Source organism: Artibeus jamaicensis, unplaced genomic scaffold (assembly GCF_021234435.1).
Source record: "Artibeus jamaicensis isolate MK-2021 breed Jamaican fruit bat unplaced genomic scaffold, CSHL_Jam_final contig_518, whole genome shotgun sequence".
Taxonomy (NCBI): Eukaryota; Metazoa; Chordata; class Mammalia; order Chiroptera; family Phyllostomidae; genus Artibeus; species Artibeus jamaicensis.
The window spans coordinates 4,877,360-4,895,598 of NW_026521870.1; the positions used below are offsets into that span (position 1 = coordinate 4,877,360).

At 39.1% G+C, this 18,239-nt stretch overlaps 1 protein-coding gene across 1 annotated transcript in view; it reads left to right on the forward strand.

Moving 5' to 3' along the window:
* The first annotated feature begins 2,355 nt into the window (after nucleotides 1-2,355).
* GNAI1 (G protein subunit alpha i1) overlaps nucleotides 2,356-18,239 on the forward strand; it is a 78,406-nt gene continuing 62,522 nt past the window's right edge. Inside the window, exon 1 of the mRNA XM_037133293.2 lies at nucleotides 2,356-2,748. Within this exon, the coding sequence (XP_036989188.1) occupies nucleotides 2,631-2,748 (118 nt within the window). The 5' untranslated portion in view covers nucleotides 2,356-2,630. The remainder of the gene's footprint in view (nucleotides 2,749-18,239) is intronic.

Genomic DNA, 18,239 nt, shown 5'->3' on the forward strand with positions numbered 1-18,239 from the left:
AAACTATATTTCAATGATCAAACAATTGCTTTCTCCATCATGTACTTTGTATACTAACCCCAGTAGTTGTTTTTTTTTCTCTCAGACAAAATATATCCTGTTACGGACTGAATGCTTGTGTCCCCCACCAACTCATATATTGAAGCCATAACCCTTATATGACAGTATTTGGAGGTGTGACTTTGGGAGGTAATTAGGTTCAGATGAAGCCACGAAGGTCAGTCCCCCATCATGGGATTAGTGTCCTTGTAATAAAAGGATGAGAGACTAGACAGAGCTCTTTCTCTCCACATGTGAAGGCACAGCAAGAAGGTGGCCATCTGTAAGCCAGGTGGAGAATCCTCACCTGGGAACTGAATGGGCTAGTACTTTGACTTAGGACTTCCCAGCCTCTAGAACTGTGAGAAATAAATTCCTGCTGTTTAAGCCAACCAATCTGTGGTATTTTTGTTATGTCAGTGAGAGCTGACCAACACATACCCCTTGAAACTCCCCACCAAAGCTCAGTCATGACTTTCTTCAAAAGTATTTTTGAAACTTTCTTCTGTTGGAATTTCCCACCATACTGTTCACTCCATAACTCTGCCTCCTCTCAGAAGTTTAGCTTCATAGAGCTAAATTTAGCTTTATAGTTCATTTTTATTTATTTATCCATGTATTATACTTTCACTCCTCACCTACTTGACAAGCTTTCCACATGAAAGAAGGGTAGTGTGTTACACTTCCTTCCCTCCAAAACTCATGTTTTGTAGACATTTCCATCGGTACTCAGTCAAAACTGCTTGCTTCCTCGTTTCCTGCAATTGTCGGTCCCACACTCTACACAGTCTGAAGCTCATAGGAAAAACTTACAAAAAACAGACAATTGAAAAGGGTTAATGCACAAACACTATGTTGAAAGTTCATTCTATCGGTTTTAATTCATAGCTTCTGATGAGCACCAACATTTAGAATCCCAAGAAATACAGAGTAGAAGTTGGTTGTGTACTATTTAAAGCTTGCTTCTTTCTGTTGTTATAATACAAAAGGGCACTGTTGTGGTTTAAATGACCCACTGCCTGTAGCATCAACTCAGACTTCATGGAAAAACCTCAAACCCAGTTCTTACAGTTTTTAGAAAGTAAGACGTCCAGTTGTAAACCAAAGGACAATTTTCTAATTTTTAATTCATCAAATAAAATGTTTTTCTTTACTACCAGCTCCACCTTCTCCACCATTGCAATCATTCCTACGATGATTGTAAGGGAAAGAGGTAGTGCAACAGGCAGAAACCAGAGCTTACATTCAGGCTGATTCATTTGCTGTTGGGTGAAATGCCTCTGCAGCCCCTTGAGCTTATCTCCCCCAGATCGGTTAGGACTAGAAGGATGGAGGACGGCATGGTGAAGTCCCGCTCATTTTATGGGCACAGAAGCTAAGGCCAGCAAAAAGGAATGACATACTCAGTGGCTTATGATTTACTAACATGGTCATAAATATTGTATCAAAACTTGGCTTGGAAGTTTACATGCTGCTCCAGAGGAGGACGGTTATGGTGTGGAGTACATTTTTTTGTGGGTGTTTTATCCCTCATGTTATTTTAAAATACACTCTTTGATTCTTTGTCTCACATTTTCTTAGGTTATAAGAAAATCCCTCAACATGTTATCTAATTATGAAAAGAAATGTGAGGATGGAAGGAGGGTAGGGTACAAGGAAGGAGAGAAAAACGGAAGGAAGGAAAGAAAAACGGAAGGAAGCAAAGAAGGAAGGAAGGAAGGTAGGTATCTGGCCTCCTACTCCCTCTCCAGACTTTTCTGATTCCCACTATCCCTATCCCTGCTTTCCACACGGCTCCATTCCCTTCTCAGCTCCTCTACATCCCACAGTCCTAAAGGCCAGCGGACAGGGCTTCTACATCGCGAAAACCTTTGTGTGGCTGCCGCAGCCGGGCATGCTCAAACGCCCAGGTCTGGCTCTTTTCGGCTCCCAACTTTGGCAACTCTCCCACCCGCACCCCGAAAGGGCAGGCAGGTCCACACAGACCCCTTAGGTGTGAGTACGAGGGAGGAAATTATCCTACTCTCGCGGAGGAAGTCAGGAAAGGGAGCTCTTTGAACAGTTCGCTGCTTAAGGGGCGCGCCGCCAAGGGGCGCGCAGGGGTGGCGAGCCCTCCGCCGAGGGTCGGGTCCCCACGGGCTGCGCGGCCCCAGGGTCCGCGGCAGCGCGGGCGCGCGCCCGGCCGAGGGGGCGATGTCCGAGAGCACGGGCGCGGGAGCGCGCTCTGGGAGTGGTCCCGCGGCGGAGGGAGGGGCAGGCAGAGGCGGGGCCGCGGCGGCGCGCGGACGCCGAGCTCCGCCGGAATTCTGGAGGCTGCTGGGCGGCCACGGGTGGGAGCCGCTGTACGCAGAGCCTCGAAACCTAGGACTTCTGGGAGCTAAGGAACCCCAGGAGTGGAGCCCGGCCGCGTGGGAGAGACACGCGGTGCTCCCTGCTCTTTCGCTTCTCTCGCTCCGTTTAGGAAGTGGGTGGGGGCGGTGCGGCCGGCGTCCGGAGGCATTCAAACGCCCGCGTCCGGGAGAAAATTCACCTGTTTCGAGACAGCGCCTGAGACTTGGAGGGAGCGGTGGCAAGCTCTCGCTCCTGGCACAATGGGCTGTACGCTGAGCGCCGAGGACAAGGCGGCGGTGGAGCGGAGTAAGATGATAGACCGGAACCTCCGCGAGGATGGCGAGAAGGCAGCGCGGGAGGTCAAGCTGCTGCTGCTGGGTGAGGGGCCGGGCTGGACGCCGGGGCGGGCGGGGGTGCCCCGGGAGCCCGGGGTCGGGCCGCTGTGCTGGGCGCAGTGGTCGTGGCGGGCCTCTCGGCGTTGGAAACCCGAAGGGGACTTGCAGAGCGTCCGAGGGCGCGCCTGGTAGCGCCCCGGATGGTTTCAGAGCGAGTGCTCGTCTTTCGCGTTGCAGAGACGAGGCGGGTGCCCCTCTCCCGGGTCCTCTCCCTATCTCCCTCCTCCTGGCGGGTGAGAACTCGCGGGCGATGGGGCGGGAGCTTCACTCGCGTGCCTAGGTGTGGACCCTGTGGGGAGCCGAGGAGCGGATCACGAGTATCCCCATTTCTTTGAAGTTAGCTCAGCTTTGTAAAGATGAAAGAGAATTCGTGACAAGAAAATAAGAGCCCCGCCCCCCACCCCGAAACCCTTCCTGCAAGGTGTCTGTGTCGCGTTTGTGGTTTTCCCGTTCTAAGAGTGTCACGTTTTGTTAAATTTGTGCACCATTTTGGGGGCCTCCGTGGGATCGAAATGTGTGTTTCCTGGAAACTTCCTTTGGCGACTCAGTAAAAGTTTTAAAGGAGCCCTGATTATATTTACCTGATTATATTTTCTTAAGGAATTAGGCTACGCTGAGTGCTTGATTTTTATTACTGTGGGGACATGGACACCTCCCAAGTTGAGTGTAACATTTGCTCCAGTAAGATACTTGATTGGTGAAAACCCAATGTGGAGGTACGAAAGGGTCTCGCTGGGCAACTGGATTCTCTTCTTTGATGAATGAGAATTGCTAGATACAACACTGAAGGCTCTTATTTGTCCTTAGTATTGTTCCCATGCTGAAACGTTGTGTGGAAGTCTTTTTCGGTTATTTCAAGGGAGAATAAAAAGAGTAAGGTAGGTTTTTGTCTGAGGGATACGTTAGGAAAATGTGCACAGCATAAGATTTGTAAATATCTGAGTTAGGGTTTTCTTTTGTTTGTCTGCCCGCCCCCCCCCCCCCCCCAACCCAGTAGGTATTTAGGAGGATGAAAGATTTCCCAGAATCATTTGCACTCCCAGAGATTGCTATTATTTTTATAAGTTATAATAAAAAAGAAACAGTGCACAACCCTGTTTTCAGAAAGCTTTATTTCATTGGTTTGATGACTGCAGGAAAAATGGTGTTTTTCTTCCTCTCCATTACTTGTAATCTTGGAAGCAGCAAACTTGGCATGACTAAAAGTAATAATGATTTGAGTCATTTAGCAAGCAAGCTGTGAAATAACTTTGCAGTTTAAAGACCTGGGTGTCTGTCTTTACCTTCGCCCCCAACATAAATCCTTCTCAGTTAATACTGTTTACTAAAGTTTTTACATTAATGAGAAATGTTATATTTTGCCAAGGTCAGTGTATTTTTAGTGGATTGGGCATAGAAAAGAAACACCTTGATATGGAACCATTTAGGTGCTTGTTTTATGAATTGAATGTGCCTGAGTCAAAAGTGAAATAAAAGAGTTCAAAAAGTTCTGTTCCTGCATTTCTGCACTCCTGCTTTGATAATACTGTTTCAGTGTATTGTAGTGTGACTCCTAGTTGAGCCAGCCATCCACCATGTTTAAACCAGTTGAAAAATGAGTCCTCTGGTGTGGTTTTATACTTTAATTGGATGTCTGTTAGAGACAGATGACTAGGATATAGGTCCAAGGAGTTAGTTTTTGCTTGCATTCAGAAGAGATCAGTGTTTCTTAACCTTAGCACCATGGGAATTTTGCACAGGATAATTCTTTGTTTTGCAGGCTGTCTTGTGCTTTGTAATTTGTTTAGCTTAGCAGCATCTTTGGCCTCCACCCCATTAGATCCCAACATCAGCCCACTCAACCTGTGACCCTTGACAGTGTCTCCAGCTATCCCCAAAATGTACCCTGTAGGCAAGAAATAACCATCCGCAGAGAACCGCTGTTCTAGATTGTTAGACTATAGTTGAATGTGTAATGTAAAGTAAAAAGTTGCATCTCTACAGCCATCTGTAGTGAGAATTATGAGAAAGGTGTGGCAGAGTCATGATTTTTAAAAGAAATGATGGGATTTTTGTTTCTTCATATCGGTAATATTAGAAAGATAAACAAATGATTTTTAAAAATCTTTAGTAACTGAATTCCATCACCTGGCTTTTCTAGCTTTAATGTTTTGCTTTTCCCCACATCTCTTCTCTCAGTAGAAATCGTCTTGTTGGCCCAGTGCTCCTCCCTCCCTCCCTCCCTCCCTCCCTCCCTCCCCCCCTCCCTCCTCCCTCCCCCCCCCTCCTTCCTTCCTTCCTTCCTTCCTTCCTTCCTTCCTTCCTTCCTTCCTTCCTTCCATCTTACTCCCACTCTACCTTTTTTTGTCCAGATTCCAGCACCCTGATTTCTATAAACAGAATGATGGCTTACTTATTTTATAAATCTTAATTCTTGGAATGTTAGAAAATGCCTCCCCCTAATTTGACTTTAGCAGTGAAGTGTTGACCTTTGATTCTTTTATGGATGTTTAAAGTGTATAAGCAGCTCAGTGAAATCATTCCCTGTAAAGCACAACAATGGAATTAACTAGAAATATAAAATGGTTTCTAGGTAACCTATAACCAATGTCAATTCCATTTACATTAGGTCTTATTTCTCTTCAGTTATTTTGTTTCTCTCATCAAATGATTTTTAAAACAGTTTAAGGGAGAAAGCTTCCAAAGTACATTTAAAACAGTGTATTAAATAGTTTGTTATACTGAATATTTTCTTAAGACGTGTATTGTGTTTTTAGCTATCTGGGTTGAGAGATTCAGGCATGAGATGTACAATATTAGTAAGAAGATTTTGGTACTGTTTATTATAATTTTAAAAAATCAGGGGTATATCACTATTCTTATCAGGAGCAATGAATTAGGCCTTAAAAGAGAGAAGACCTAAGGTAATCATTGACCTAAAGAAATTAGGTCAGGGTTTGGCTCTTTCCAATCTTCAGGTTTAGTTTTCAGACTTTAGTATTAGAACAACACTCCTAAATAGATAAACTTAGTTTAATAAGGACAGTTTTATTTCCATTATACATGGCTAATTTTCTCAGGGAAAACTTGTTAACATGTTAACCATTTATCATGCTTCTAAGGGCAGTATCATTAGGCCTAGACTTATTTCAGTGAGGCAATATTGTACATATGGATCCTTATTAAATATTTTTTAAAGATATAAGGGAGTAGATTATATGACTAAAATTTTCATGCATTAATTTTTCATCAGTCATTTCATTCTAAATAAAGCTTTGAGGTTTTGTTCTGTTTCACTGCACCACTCACACAAACCCCAACCCCCCAAAACAAACAAAAACATCCAAAATGAAAATTTATACTCATATCTTTTTCTCTAGCTTAGTTTAAGTATTATAGGTGGAGTGAAAACATAAGGGATTGGATTTATTTCTTCTGCTTGGTGAATAATTTTCCATTGCTGCCATCAACCAGCTGTTTGAGAAGCTACATCATTAATCCTTTTTGCTCCCTTTAAACATGCCCTATGACTTCCCTAGTTGAGAAATTCTGGTATTGCAGAACTTTTGGATTTTGCATTACTTTAGCTATTTCTTTAGAACCGGCTCAGAGCTCGATGTTAGAAAGCTTGTTTCCTTGAATAAATGGACCTGGTATTTCAACCTGGGTTATGGGCTTCTTGCTCACTTACCTGCTTTTTGTTAGCAAATAGCAATTACTTTAACAGAAGCTACAAGTGGTTTTTAAAGTGTTTTAAAAAAATTGATTTTTCTGTGGGCTTTCCTCCTTCTGGTCTTTTCTTATAGCTCTTCTTCCTACTGTAGGTACCATGTGAATTCTTTGCTCAGAAATCTTTGTTGACTTCTGTAGAATAAAAACTCTTCTATATCTGGCTTCCCTCTGTCCTTGTACTTTTTTCCTCAGTGCAGTCTCCCCCTCCAAGCAGGAGTGATTGGCCTGTGATAAAGCATCTTTTCACTCAGGTTTTTAGTGTTGGTTAGCCTTATGCCCTGCCTGTTTTCCCCGCTAATGTGAGCACTTTAGGGACAGAATTTTAGTAATAAGTCATCCTGTGTTCCTCACAACCCATTTACTTTGTCATATGCACAATTACGTCTTAATTATTTTAAGTTCATATCTTATGTGGGGTTAGGATTTACCTAGAATATACGCTGTATACTCTTTAGTCTTCCATTTTCAGTGGCCATGGGAGTAAAAAACTTCCCAGACAAACAATGTAAACAAAAAAGGAGTGGTAATGATTTGCTATGAACAAAATAAGCATATGGTTTCTGAAAGCAAATTGTTTGGTTTACGGATTTCTATCCATATTTATAAGATCTTTAACAGTCACTACATTATTTAATAAATTAGATAAAATGACAAAAGGGGATTTTGGGGAGGAGGGTTTACTTGTTGCAGTTGGAATGTTACTCCTTAAAAACATTATTTTTTGTGCCCTCGCTGGTGTAGCTCAGTGGATTGAGCATGGACTTGTGAACCAAAAGATTGTGGTTCAATTCCCAGTCAGGGCACATGCCTGGGTTGCAGGCCAGTTCCCAGCAGGGGACACACAAGAGGCAACCGTACATTGATGTTTCTCTCCCTCTCTCCTTCCCTTCTCCTCTAAAAACAAATAAATACAATCTTTAAAAAATTAAAAAAAAACAAATTTTTTTTGTTATGGTAAATCTCACATTTTAGTTTTTATTTTTTGGTTTCTTTTAAACATAAAGAGCATGAGACTTGTCGGATTTATTAGTGATAGGAAATATAATGCCTATGTCATAGATTTTAGTGAAGGATATTAGGAAATATGATGCTTATTTTATAGCATTTAGTGGGAGATATTATTTAAACCTGCGAAAGATTGCTGTAAATTTTTTAAAGAAAAATTGAATATCTAATCACAATCTTAATTTTTATTTTGTCATACATCTCTCTGCTTTGGAAAATTCTAGAGACCACAGATTTACATAGGAGGATCTGAATGTATTTGTCACATTTCTAGGTCACATATTTCCTGATCACATGTTCTAGAATGCAGTTACCCAATGTGTGACTTCCCAGAAGCTCAGATCCCAGATGGCATTTGAGCCATATGAAGTAAGGTAAATTGTACCTAATCTGGTAATGCTTAGGCTGCTTCCTGTCATAATGTGTTAAATACTAATTAAAAACCTTAAGAAAAATAGGGCAAAAATAATTTTAAAAAATATTCATTACCATAAACTTAGTGGCTTAAAACAATGTCAGATTTATTAATTTTATATTTCTGGAGGCCAGAAGTTCAAAATGGGTTTCACAGGGTTAAAATCAGGATGCCAGCAGGGTTTATTTTCTTCTGAAGGTCCTAGAGGAGAATCCGTCCCTTTGCCTTTTCCAGCCTCTTAATTAGAGGCTATACCAGCTTTCCTTAGCTCATGGGACCTTTCTCCATCTTCAGTGCCAACAGTGGCTGATGGGGTCTTTCTCATGTAACATCATCTCTCCTTTGCCTTCCTCATTCGCTTATGAGGAACCTGTGATTACATTGGGCCCGCCCAGATAATCCAGGATAACAGTCTCATCTGAAGATTCTTATCTCTAATCACATCTGCAAAGTGTTTTTTGCCTTGTAGGGCAGTAAGTTTCAGAGATTGAGACCTGGCATTTTTGAGGGCTGTTATTATGCCTACTACAGTCTGCCCTCCTGGCTCCCAAAGATTCATGTCTGTCCTGCATGTAAAATGCATTTGCTGTGTCTCAACATCACCACATATCTCAACCCATTACAGCATGATGTTAATGTCCAGAATCTCATCCAAATCTCATGTTCTTACTCAGATTTGGGTGAGATTCTGGGTATAATCCACACTGGGACAAATTTCCGTTTTATCTGTGACCCTATGAAACTAGAAAATATGCTATCTGCTTCCAGTGTATAATGATGTGACAGGTAGAGAACATTGGTATAGACATTCTTGTTCAAAAGGCAGACAGTCTTGTTCAAAAGGAGAAAGTGGAAAGAGAAGAGGAGTCATCAGTCCCGTACACTTTCCAAACTACGTTAAGTTTCAAGGCCTAAGGATAATCCTCAGTGACTCTCTGCTTCACTTTCTGGGCACTGGACTCCGCCCTGGTAGTCATTCTTTCTCTTCAGTGAAAGGTAGCACTGAGTCATTTCATAGCCCGTTTCTTGCCAGTAAGTAGGATTATGGTGAGCTTGACAGCATTTTTTCTTTTTGTTCTCTCTTAATTAATCTTTTTTTCTCTCCCATTTTACTATAACCTGCAAGAAAAAAAATGGGTTACACCCTCTACAGTTGGGCTGGAAATCTCCTTGTTTAAATATTCAAGTTCATAGCTTAGAAGTTCTGCTCCATGTAACTGCAGGACAAAATTCACTTAAGATTGCTTCCACTGTATATAATTGTCATCTTTCCTCTAGTTTCTAATCACATGTTCCTCTTTTCCATCCAGATCCTAACCAGTAGCACATTTCAGCTTCATATACCTATCCACAGTCTGTCCATGACAATTCAGTTGCTTTCTAAGATCCAATATGTTTTCTCTAGCATGTCCCTCCCTTCCTTCTGAGCCCTCACCAGGACAGATGTTAACATCTGTATCTCTAAGAGTAGGTCAAGGCACTCACTCTAGGCTTTTTCTGTCATGCTCCTCAGCATTCTTTCAGCCTCTGCCCATTGCCTAACGCCAAAGCCATTTTCACATTTTTTTATGTTTGCTGCAGCAGTAGTGCACTTCCAGATATCTTTATTGATATCTCATGTATAACTTCAGAGAATGGATAATAACTGTAATTTTATATTCTTCAATCTCTGTAATTTGCATGACTGTCATAGTAAGAGCAGTTTACCGGTCTGGTGCTTTGTATCGAAGCCATGATGTTTCACTTGAGACATAGTGTGAAAGAATGAGACTTTTCCTTGTTTGGTTCCTCTTGTTCGGTCAGTTTTTCCTGACCATCCAGTCTAAATTAAGTTTCCCTTACTCTCCCTTCGTAATTACACCATTTTGAAATCATCTTGTACATTTACATTTTTATTGTCTCCTGCATCTATGGAGTTGGCTCCGCAACAGCCTAAATCTGTCCAACTTGTTTATCACCTAATGGAATGATGCATAGTAGTCCTTTCATAAATGATTGGATATTAATTTTCACTGGTAGTTCTCTAAGGGGAAAACCCTCGTGCTTTGGATAATGTTAGTAGATTTTGGTCCAATATATTCCCATTTAGTTCTTTTATATCTCACTGGTTAGAGTGATTAAAGCCTACAACATTATTTCTAGTGCAGTTCTAATAAATGAAATTAATTGGGGGGACCAAATTCTTACTGCATGGTCAGAAAAATACTGTGACTTTTGGTTAATTAAATAGTAGAATGAAAATGTGATTATTATATTTGAATATTCTGGACACTTTGCTTTCAACAGGATTGTTGCTATTTCACATGTTGTTTGACTGCTTTCTTAAATGCATACAATGAGGCATTAAATATATTCTCACAGTCATATATGTCACATGGGATGCTGTGAGTCACTTTGGCTTTTGGGAGCCAGCAGGGTGCTCCGAAGCTTACTTAACAGTCTGTTCTTTATGTCTTGCTTGTCTCTGTGTTGTAAGAATTACCATCGCTGGCATTTGTAAAGGGTGTTCTTGTATCCGTCGTGTCAGGTTATGCCTCAGTTTACCAGATCATTAAGAGAGTTTGCACTCTACTTAGGGAAATAAAATATATACATGAAAATAATATATATTTTATATTATATATAATTGCCATCTCATAATGGCAAATAGGAAAAATGTTATTATAATAGATACTAGGGAGGTGAGCTTTAAGATTGAGGTCTCTTCGTTGTTGATTTTGTGGAGTGAAGGTGGTGGAGGTTGCACGTCTCAGAAATTATTGTGATTCTAAATCTGTCATTTCCTTCATATATTTCTGAGCTTACTTTTTGATCCTGATTGGCCATAAGCTCTGCATTGCACTTTCTTACATTCTCTACGTATAAGAAATTTTATTCCTCCAAGATTTGTTTAGCTCTGTAAGGAGACTCTCCAATTAGGAAACGGCAGTTGACCCAAAACTCTGGCAGCAAATTGTTTTCTTTGAGACTTTGGACAAGTTATGCCAGTTCTTTAAGCTTCAGTTTTCTTTTCTATAAATATCATATAATGAATGTACCTACCTCATAGGGCCGGGGACAAAGTAAGCTAGTCCATCTCATGTACTGAGGAACAGGCCATGGCACACAAGTTCTTACTAAATACAGGCTGTTATTATAAATACTTTAGAGACTGTTCAGGGTCAACCCTTCCTCTGTCTCCTTGCAGTCTGATCCATTTATGGTCAGAGACATCCTTTTGTTGGCTCTTCTTAGCAAACAGTGTGTTACACAGCTAAGGCTTAAATAAATAAAAATCCATCTTCATTACTAGTTTCTGATCCCACCATAACTTCCTTGTGGGGCTTGGATTTCTGTTAGCAGTGTCCTCACTGGGATCAGATGAGGTAAATATCTGTGCTGTGTAACCAGTTCAATTGAGAGTGAATTTTAAGTAACTGCAGAACTTTGCAGATGATGTAAAAGTGATTCTCTATCCATTTTAAAGATATGCAATGATTTTATGCAAATTCTTTTTTCTTTCTTGAAAATAAAGCTGTTAGTGTAAATTTTGAAACATTATTTGAGTTAATTCAAATAAATGAGCCATTTCTTAGGGGAATTTATGATTACTTTCTTCAAATTTTAAAACTTTTTTGAAATTCCTTGTACTAATGACACAAAGAGATTCCTAATAAAACTCCAAAACTACCATGAATTTACTTTTAAGAGAGAGGCAACATCTCTTGAAGAGTGGTACTAACCTTTACAGGTAACAAAGGACTGAATCTGTGATAGTATGTATGACTTTTAATAACTTTTTAAAGGAGTCCTTAAGACTTAGCCTTGAATTGTCTAGACTTCTTTCTGTTTACCTTGCTTTTCTAAGGAACAATTCAGAATTTTTTTCAGTAATTTACTTATCTAATATAAGTATTTTTTTCTTGGTTGGACACATGTCTTTCGACAGTCTTTCACGGTATTTAATAGGTATGGAACCTGTAAGTAAACCACACTTAAGATCAACATAATATAATATAATAGGAGTTGGAAGAAAACTGCCTTCTAATCAGTAGTTCTAAAGCGATCTAATTTCAAGAATTACATTTATTTGTATCCATCGATCCATTGAGTTTTTATGAACTGAGCGCATCAGTGTCATCAGCCAGATCAGGGAATGTATGTAAGAGATGTGTTGGGATTGTAAAAAGTCCTAATGCTGGTCAGTAAAGTTCTCAGGACTGATAGGATGGTGCTCCCTCTCATTCAAGGTCAACACTCCGCACTTGCTCCACTGGTTAATCTTCTCTTGCCTCTAGGACCTTTCCATCCACCCTCATTTTCTCTGCCGACTTGACACTTCTTTAAGAGTCTCCTGTGTCTTGGTTCATAAACGTTCTCACATCATGCCCAGCATTAAAAATAATAAAGTCCAAACAAAACTGTTTATGCCCTCTTTAAGTAAGGTCTGTGCTTAGGAAGAGAGGAAAGAGGTAGGTATGGGAGGGTGGGTGGTGGGGGCGGTTCCTCAGCACTGTTCTGCGCACTCTACTTGACTTCCATCGTGCCCTTGTCCCTGTGGCCTGCTCGTTTCTTGTCGGCTGACATCCACTGCCTAAGTGTAAATATCCTTCTTGGTCCATTGTGTCTCATTTTGGTTGCAGTCAGAACCACCTCTTTCACTGCTTGACCCTCCTTTGTCTGTCGTGGATGCTGTTCACCTCCCAATATCTCTCTTTCCGGGGCAGACCTTTGCCGCAGAGACAGTACGTTCAGCCAAGCTCTCAGCTCTCTTGAGTGCTCTGCCTTTTCCGTTCACTTCAAGCATGTGGAAAATTAAATGTTGCATCTTTACTGCAGCGGTGCCAAGGTGCTGGGGAGAGATGGGCTCAGTGTTTCCTCTTCTCCACACTTCACCAGGCTCCTTAGATGTGTTGCTGCCGAGGTAACTTTTTTTCTCCTGGGATCCCAAATAGGCCTCTCTGCCTTTAGCAATCTCTTCATTCTCTGTGACATACCATTCACCCTGGAAAATTGTCACAAAGAGGAGAGGAGAGTGGTGAATCCTGCCTCCCTTACTCTTAGTGCCTTCTGCAGTTTCTAGTAGCTGAGCGATTATCCTGGGGCTGCCAGGTTGTTGATCTCTACTGTGGGATACCTGGAGAGCAGGCCGCTTGTTTTACTCAGCATCCATTTCTATCTTGGTGGCACTAATGCACTGTGTCTGCCTTTTCTCCCATTATTCATGTCAATTCAACAGATAAAAACACATTAATTTTCAAACTTTTCCTTGCATTACATTCTCTCTTGTCTTTACATTCCTGCTCTGAAATTAGTTTTTGTTTTTTTTTTCACAATTATCCTTAGTAAATGTTCTTAATGTTCCATGTGTGCTCATCTTACTTCTCTTAAGCAGCTCTTCCTAAACTTTAGCATGCATAGAAATAATTGGAATCTTTTCCAGTGGAGATTCTCGTTCAGTAGGTCTGCAGGTCTCATTCTGCATGTGTCACAGTTCTCAGGGGATATCTTTGCTGATGATCTGCAGTGCAGTCTGTACTTCGAGAAGCCAAGTCCTGGACTCCTAAAGGTCTTCTTGGATCTTTTCCATTTATCCATTTCATGAGCATTTTTCAAGACTTATCCATCTTTGTTACATTTGTGGAGCCTCCTATAACCTTATTAATAAAGTATTTAAAACAGTGTCTTGCACAAAGTAAGCACTCATTCTGTTTTATACATTCAGATTTATGTACACACAAAATAATACCCATCACATTTATTATTAAATAACTAAACTTCTGTGTTAATCTGAAGCCTTGTTTTATGGTGCATTTTGAGAAAAGCTATTTGATATTATCTTGCATGGAAACATGTGCTTCCTGGAGGGTGATCAAAAACTGTAATTAGTAATAATGAATCTTCTATTTAGCAAGGATTTTTAAAGTGAATTTCTTTCTCTTGATGACACAATTATTCAGGTTATGTTGAATATGACCTTATAATAATGTCTTTATGAACATTTCTATCTGGTAATGTTCACAATGAAATTCCTTTGTTTCAAGTAACTAGAAGTGATCGGGAACTCTGAGAAAGTTTGTAGTCACTGGACTTGAAATAATTGATCATGCTGTTTTTATGGAATCTCATTTCTAATCTATGTGCACATACAACAGAATTTCCATTGCCTTTAAAACAATTTCTAATCCTAGAAAACTTCTTCACATTAATTTTTACTGACAAGTGCCTTATTTTGTGATTAAATATAGCGTAAGTGTTCTACAATGTCTGCTTCCACTGTAGTATCATTTGCTACTTGGGCTTAAAGTTAGTTATGACATCTGGTTCTTATGAAACTTGTTTAAATTCATTCAACAAATATTTGTGTAATGCCAGTCCTATGGTCTGCATTATCTGGATATCTGGGAATGAACTGAACAGTCTTTGGGAAGCTGATATTAATTAAAGTAGAAAAAAATGTTCTTTAAGTATATAACCATTCGATAAAAACAATATGGTTATTTTGGCTTGTTTAGCTATAAGTTTAAGTATAAAAAATGGGTTCTGGGTTTCTTTTCTCTCCCATTTGTCTTAGAATGCCTTTATAGTAGATCATTTTAAATTTGTTTTGAATGATTTCATTTTATATGTCAGGTATGATTTTATCACTTTTTGCCAAAAGCTGTTTAAAACCTTCCAGAGCAAAGAAAAAGTAATGAGCTGCACAGTTATTTATACCGTGCACATGGTGATGCTTAGTATTTCAGAACTAATATCCTGAAAACTTATCAACCAAGAACGTGGTCTATTGTAGTTTTAGCAGTCACATTTGAAATAACTTAAGCTCTGATATAGAAATAGCCAGTATAAAAACAGTGATTCTGAAAAATATGGCACTCTTAACAGACTCTTAACAGTGGCTACTTTGCAGAGTTAATCAGTAAGACTTATGCTTTATAATTCATAGACTTGTGTAGATTTTAGATTACATATTTATATTTATATTATATATTTATACATAGGTGTATGTGTATGTTTTTGTTCATCAGTGAGTAAATGTTATTTTAAAAAAACCCCAAAATATAACATTAGAAAATTCAGGCATTAGAATGAGTCTGTCAGATGAGCAAATTTTTTTTTCTGAATAAAGGTAGAAAATGCCATGAGGAATTTTTACGGTGGATCCATATACATGGGGGGGTAAGTTGAGAGTTGGACTTTAATATTTTAGAATCATGTAGTAGTATAGAATTTATTTGTCATAATGATATGTCTGGATTCCTGGAAGTTAAGATTAGGTATTTAGATTTGATAGTTTTGATCAATAAATAATATGTGGATAATTTGCAACCAAGATTACCAGCTTATTTGATAGAACATTTTAAGCAAAAAGAGAGGTGTGACTTACTTGTCATTTTTACCCCATATGTGTAGTCTGAGATTGAGGAAGGGTTGGTTTTTAGTAATATATATATCATTTACATTTGCTGCATTTTCAGGGTTTAGTTTACTATAAGTAATAAAAAACTTGATATGTTTGCACCCTAAATTGAAGCATTCAGTCCAGAGCATTTGTTGTTATAGTAATCTGAATACATTTATTTCTTCTACTAACAATCATTATGTAACATAGATCCAAGATTGTTTCATACTTTAATGCAACCTACTCTACTGTTACAACTTAAGAATAGAAACTTTATAAATGACATATTTTGCAGCTTTCTTGGGCATAAAATATTCACAGACTGTTTTTCTTCCAGTTAACTATCTCTGTTTCTCTAATTTTTATTTACTTACATTGTTCTCATAAAATAAATTGCTGTCTGTGCTGAAAGATACAGTAAATAATGCTACATGTGTGAAGACACTTGTGTGTTCAGGGAGAGCTCTTCCCCCACTAGGAAGCGGTACTCCCCAAGCTAGGTCTAGCCAAGGGGGCATTAGTACAGAGAAGGCTCAGAGGAAACCCAAGCAGACACTCTGAAGCTGGTGGGTTGGGAACCCAGACTTGGAGCTGCAGGGTGTTGCTGGCAGTGATTATATCCAGCCTTCTGGTTTTCTCACTTCATGAGATTGAAGCTCAGTTCACACTGCTCACTGCCTCAAATGCTTAATTAGTTTTCCAAAATCAGACAAATTTGATCTGCCCATCTCAGTTTTTGCCCCAGGCTCTGGAGTCCTAGGCCTTCAGCAGGTGAAGATTGGACTACCTTTTGCTACCTTTTCATCAAGTGCTCCTGTCTGGTTCAAGCAGCTGTGATTGGAGAGTAGTGCGGGGTAACTGTGCTGGCTCCTTAGAAAAGCCAGGGAAAGGACCATGAGACTGTTAGAACAAAACAAACAAACACAAAATACGTTGGGTTTTTTTGCTGCATCCAGATCCTTTATATATTTGGTTTCAGAAAATAGTTTATTGCCTTTTAAACAACAGAGAAATAGCTTTGTATTTAACTGTTCCATCAGTGATGACATACTATGTTCATTGTCTCATGTTTTGGGTTGTTCAGTCTTGAAACTGATACATAGGAAGTTACTAATATCTCAGTGTGACTTGAATATCTTTAATTATATGTAGCATTATTTTATTACAGGAGTAAAATATAGAATTTACTCCCTTTTGCTCTAGTATTTAATTATTTTTCAAATATTCTCTAGTTATAAATAATGTGTTTGGACATTTGGAAAAATAAATCTTTGAGTAATTTTTTCTCTGTGTTTTGAATAGTTGACATGATACAATCTATGTAATTGTACTTTTTTGGCTTAAATGTTTATCTGTCATTAAACATTTTCTGTAAATTTCAAATTTAGTGGCTACATAATAATTTATTTTATAGATTTGCCATATTTAATCACACTGATGTTGAAAATTGAGATTTTTCCAGGTTTACGATCTGATATAATGCTCTGATGATCATACTGTATGCATATGTGACTGCCTGTATTCCATTGTTTCCTTAAATTACTGGGTCGAAAGGTTTGAAACGTTTTGAGGTTTAGGATGTGTACAGGTAGATTGCTTTCCTCAAATGTTAATTTTCCACGTGGACAGGTGGTATGTGAGGCTACTGTTTCACCTCATTCTCATTAGCATTGAGTGTTCGTATAATTCAGTTATCTGTACTAAGTTTTTGGGTGAAATGACTTCTCATTGTTATTCTTTTTTTTTTTAAGATTTTATTTTTAAAGGGGGAAAGAGAGGCAGAGAAACATCACTATGTGGTTGCCTCTTGCACACCCCCTACTGGGCACCTGGCCTGCAACTAGGCACATGCTGTAGCCTGGGAATAGAACCAGCAACCCTTTGGTTCCCAGGCCACTTTGGTTCCCAGCGCTCAAGCCACTGACCTCCACCAGCCAGGGCTTCACATTGTTATTCTACTGTACAACCTTGGATTTGCTAAGGGGTAATATAAAGACTTTCTCTTCTAAAAAATTTTATCTGGTCCATTTTGAGATTCATCAGAACCTGTCTTATGGTATTTTGCCTCCTTGTGATTTTTGATCTTGTTACTTTTTGGCATACATCACTTGTTTCACTTCAAGTTAAATATTTACAGTTGTTCGAATTGTTGACCCCTATAACTGTGTCTTTGGTGATGTTAACAAATGATATTTTTATATTCACTTAATTGTATATGCTTTCAGGATATGCAACCTAAATTTTTTCATCACAAGTACAAAAGACTTTCTTAAGCCAGAAAACAAGTGCAAACTATAATAGAGAAGTTTGATTAAGTCAGTCGTGTTAACATTGGTGTTAACATATGCACCATAACTAGTGGGGCAAAAAGCATACCCACATACTACCTATTATCATGAAAGTGCATATTAAAGTGGCTTATCATTTCCCACATATCGGAAATAGTCTGAATTTTGACTTGGACAATTTTAATACAATATTGGTGGGAGCATCAGTTGGTACTATTTTATATAATATTTTGCTCATATCTAATAAAGATATATATATCCCTTGGACCCCGTAATCCCACTCAGAGGTGCCAGCTCTAGAGAGAGTGTTGCACTTATACCAAGACAAATGTTTCCTGCAATATTGCAAATAATAGCAAAAATTGGAAATACCTGAATCATTAATCATCAGGAGTTAATAAATGAGCAAGAATGAATAAATAAATGGGAGTATATATTAAAAATGCAATACTCTATACAACTATGCCAAAGAAATATACATGCAAAAGAAATATGTGCAGAAGAGAAGGTGAACACCTGCTAAATCTCAGTGACAGTGTTGAGTTAAATATGCAGTTTGCAGAACGATATGCTCTATGACACATGCGTATAAAATTATCAAAATCTTCAAACTATACCAGATATTTATAGGTACAAACATACATAGCAAAAGTGGAAAGAAATGCATAGGTAGG